This window comes from Pyxicephalus adspersus, chromosome 4, assembly GCF_032062135.1.
Source record: "Pyxicephalus adspersus chromosome 4, UCB_Pads_2.0, whole genome shotgun sequence".
NCBI classification, from domain to species: Eukaryota; Metazoa; Chordata; class Amphibia; order Anura; family Pyxicephalidae; genus Pyxicephalus; species Pyxicephalus adspersus.
The window spans coordinates 59,880,763-59,882,871 of NC_092861.1; the positions used below are offsets into that span (position 1 = coordinate 59,880,763).

Below are 2,109 nucleotides of genomic sequence, written 5' to 3' on the forward strand. Positions count from 1 at the left end.
CTTTACTTTATTCTAACAACTGACCTGTAAGAGAGGTTTTAGTGGAATTATTACACATAAGTGAACATAGAATAATTTAAGGCAATACAACAGGGCGATTCCACTGTTGCAGAAAGTGAGGGGTAAATGAAATCTGTCATAAGAGAACAATGGAGGCTACCATTGCCAATTAATTTTTGCAAAAGCTAGTTTCCATGACTTTCATGCTTATGTTCAGCTTTTATTGCTTCTAGTCTGTAACCTGGAGCAAGTATAGGAATAAGTTATGCTGACACTAATTTATGGTATGCTTGTTCTGAGTCATAAGTATTGACTGTCAGATATGACCAAAGAACTTACATTTTCAATTTTACATTACATTGTAATAGGGAATGAGGTTACTATGGCTCTATCTAGTCAAAAGGAACATTTAAAAAGGTTTGTTCATGTCAAAGCAAAATACTGTTACAGAGGCAGAATTCACTTAATGGAAAGCAGGAACTCTGAATTAAACAAGCCTTATTGTCTTTGATATTAGGTTCAAAAGCCGCACTGAGACCTCTCACCTGAAGCACAGCACAAATAAACAGTTTGGGAATTGTGCGAAGTAGTCCAAATCGGCAGAGGAGAAGATACAGTAATCCTGGAGCTAACAGAAGTATGTTCATTTTGACAGAAACTGCTAGGCTGTAAGAAAAAAAAAGTGGGCAAAACTGTAAGATGCCAGTGCTCTGAGGAAGGCTGACTACTAATATTTCCCTAAAGACAACAGGCGAACAAGTCCACTGCACCTTCATTCTTGTTATGATCAAACAACATAGTGGTGTACATCTGGTTGTTCACTCTTTACCATGAGAAGAAGGCATGGGACTGCTCCTCGAGATATTACAAAAAGCTTTAAAATTTTATGCACCTCTGACTGCCTGGTGCATTGTCAACCAGCACAATAGACCCAGACCAATAATTGAAAATTTTGTTGTTCATAGTTGTTCATATTGAGTCATTAAGGGGCAGCTTAAGATAACCCAAAATGCCTTTTAAGAGAAAGTAGCAGAGGCTTTTCCAAAAAGGTTAAGCAACTGCTCTATCCTCTATCAGGAATTGTAAGTGTTTTATTGTAATAGAAATGGTTTCTATGTACAACCTGTCCAAAGTCTACAATCAACCTCAGAAAAAAACAAAAATATACAAACACATCGTTATCCATTAAACCACAGAAATTTTCAATAATAAACAAGTGACACCTATTGTATCACACATTTGTCATTACATGTTTTGGGGGAGTTTTCATTTTTAAAAATCCTGGACTGTTAATGCCTACCTGTAGAAAAAGCATCCCCAGCTCCAGCGATCCTGTAATATCAGGTTAATAGAAAGAAATAGGATAACCATTGCCACCGGGTCATTGAAGAGCCGAAGGAGGAAGATGGAGTGCACTCGATATGAAGCGCAGCACATGAAGAAAAATACATAGGGTGGTACCTGTTACATACATAGGGTGGATTTGTTAGAAATTAATATATCCCCTCCCAAACACTGAACAGACTGAGAGTCATACAGCTCCTTACTTTCTTGGTGACAATGTAGATACGAAACACAAGGAACAGAGTCAGTATATACAGCACTGCAAAGATATACTGTGCCAGTCTGATGTTGCTCCCCTGTTCAGTTATGTAATATAAAGCACTGAAAATATATACTAATCCAGCCGGATACCTGATCCAATACAGTAACACAAAACAGGTAAAGATGTATTTTTAATTCAAGCATTACACTGAACTCTTTTACCAAACCCCATTAAACTTTGTAGACAGTTTTAGCTCCTCACATAAAGCCAAATGTCTTGTTCCAGTTATATCTCTTAGTTTTTATTAGCAGTAGAATGGGGGTCATGCCTCTGCTCTGTGAGAGGAGGGGACCAGTGTTGCTGGAGCCTCAAATCCCCACTTGGACTTTACAAAGCTGCTGTGATAAGACAGAGGTACTGGTAAGAATATTGGTATCTACATTGGCTTTTACAGCAGAGATTTTGATGACCTTCAGGCTTTTCTGTTAATAAATCTACCCTTGGCACTCTGAAGAATTTTATGTACATATAATTTATTACTGTGGGGGACACCTGGCACAACA

General features: G+C 37.9%; 1 protein-coding gene across 1 annotated transcript in view; it reads right to left on the minus strand.

Moving 5' to 3' along the window:
- Window positions 1-6: 6 nt before the first annotated feature.
- Window positions 7-2,109, minus strand: part of ALG3 (ALG3 alpha-1,3- mannosyltransferase) — a 4,617-nt gene continuing 2,514 nt past the window's right edge. The window contains exons 3-5 of the mRNA XM_072408380.1: window positions 1,548-1,695; window positions 1,301-1,461; window positions 7-666 (exon numbers count right to left, since the gene is read on the minus strand). Of these exons, the coding sequence (XP_072264481.1) occupies window positions 429-666; window positions 1,301-1,461; window positions 1,548-1,695 (547 nt within the window). The 3' untranslated portion in view covers window positions 7-428. The remainder of the gene's footprint in view (window positions 667-1,300; window positions 1,462-1,547; window positions 1,696-2,109) is intronic.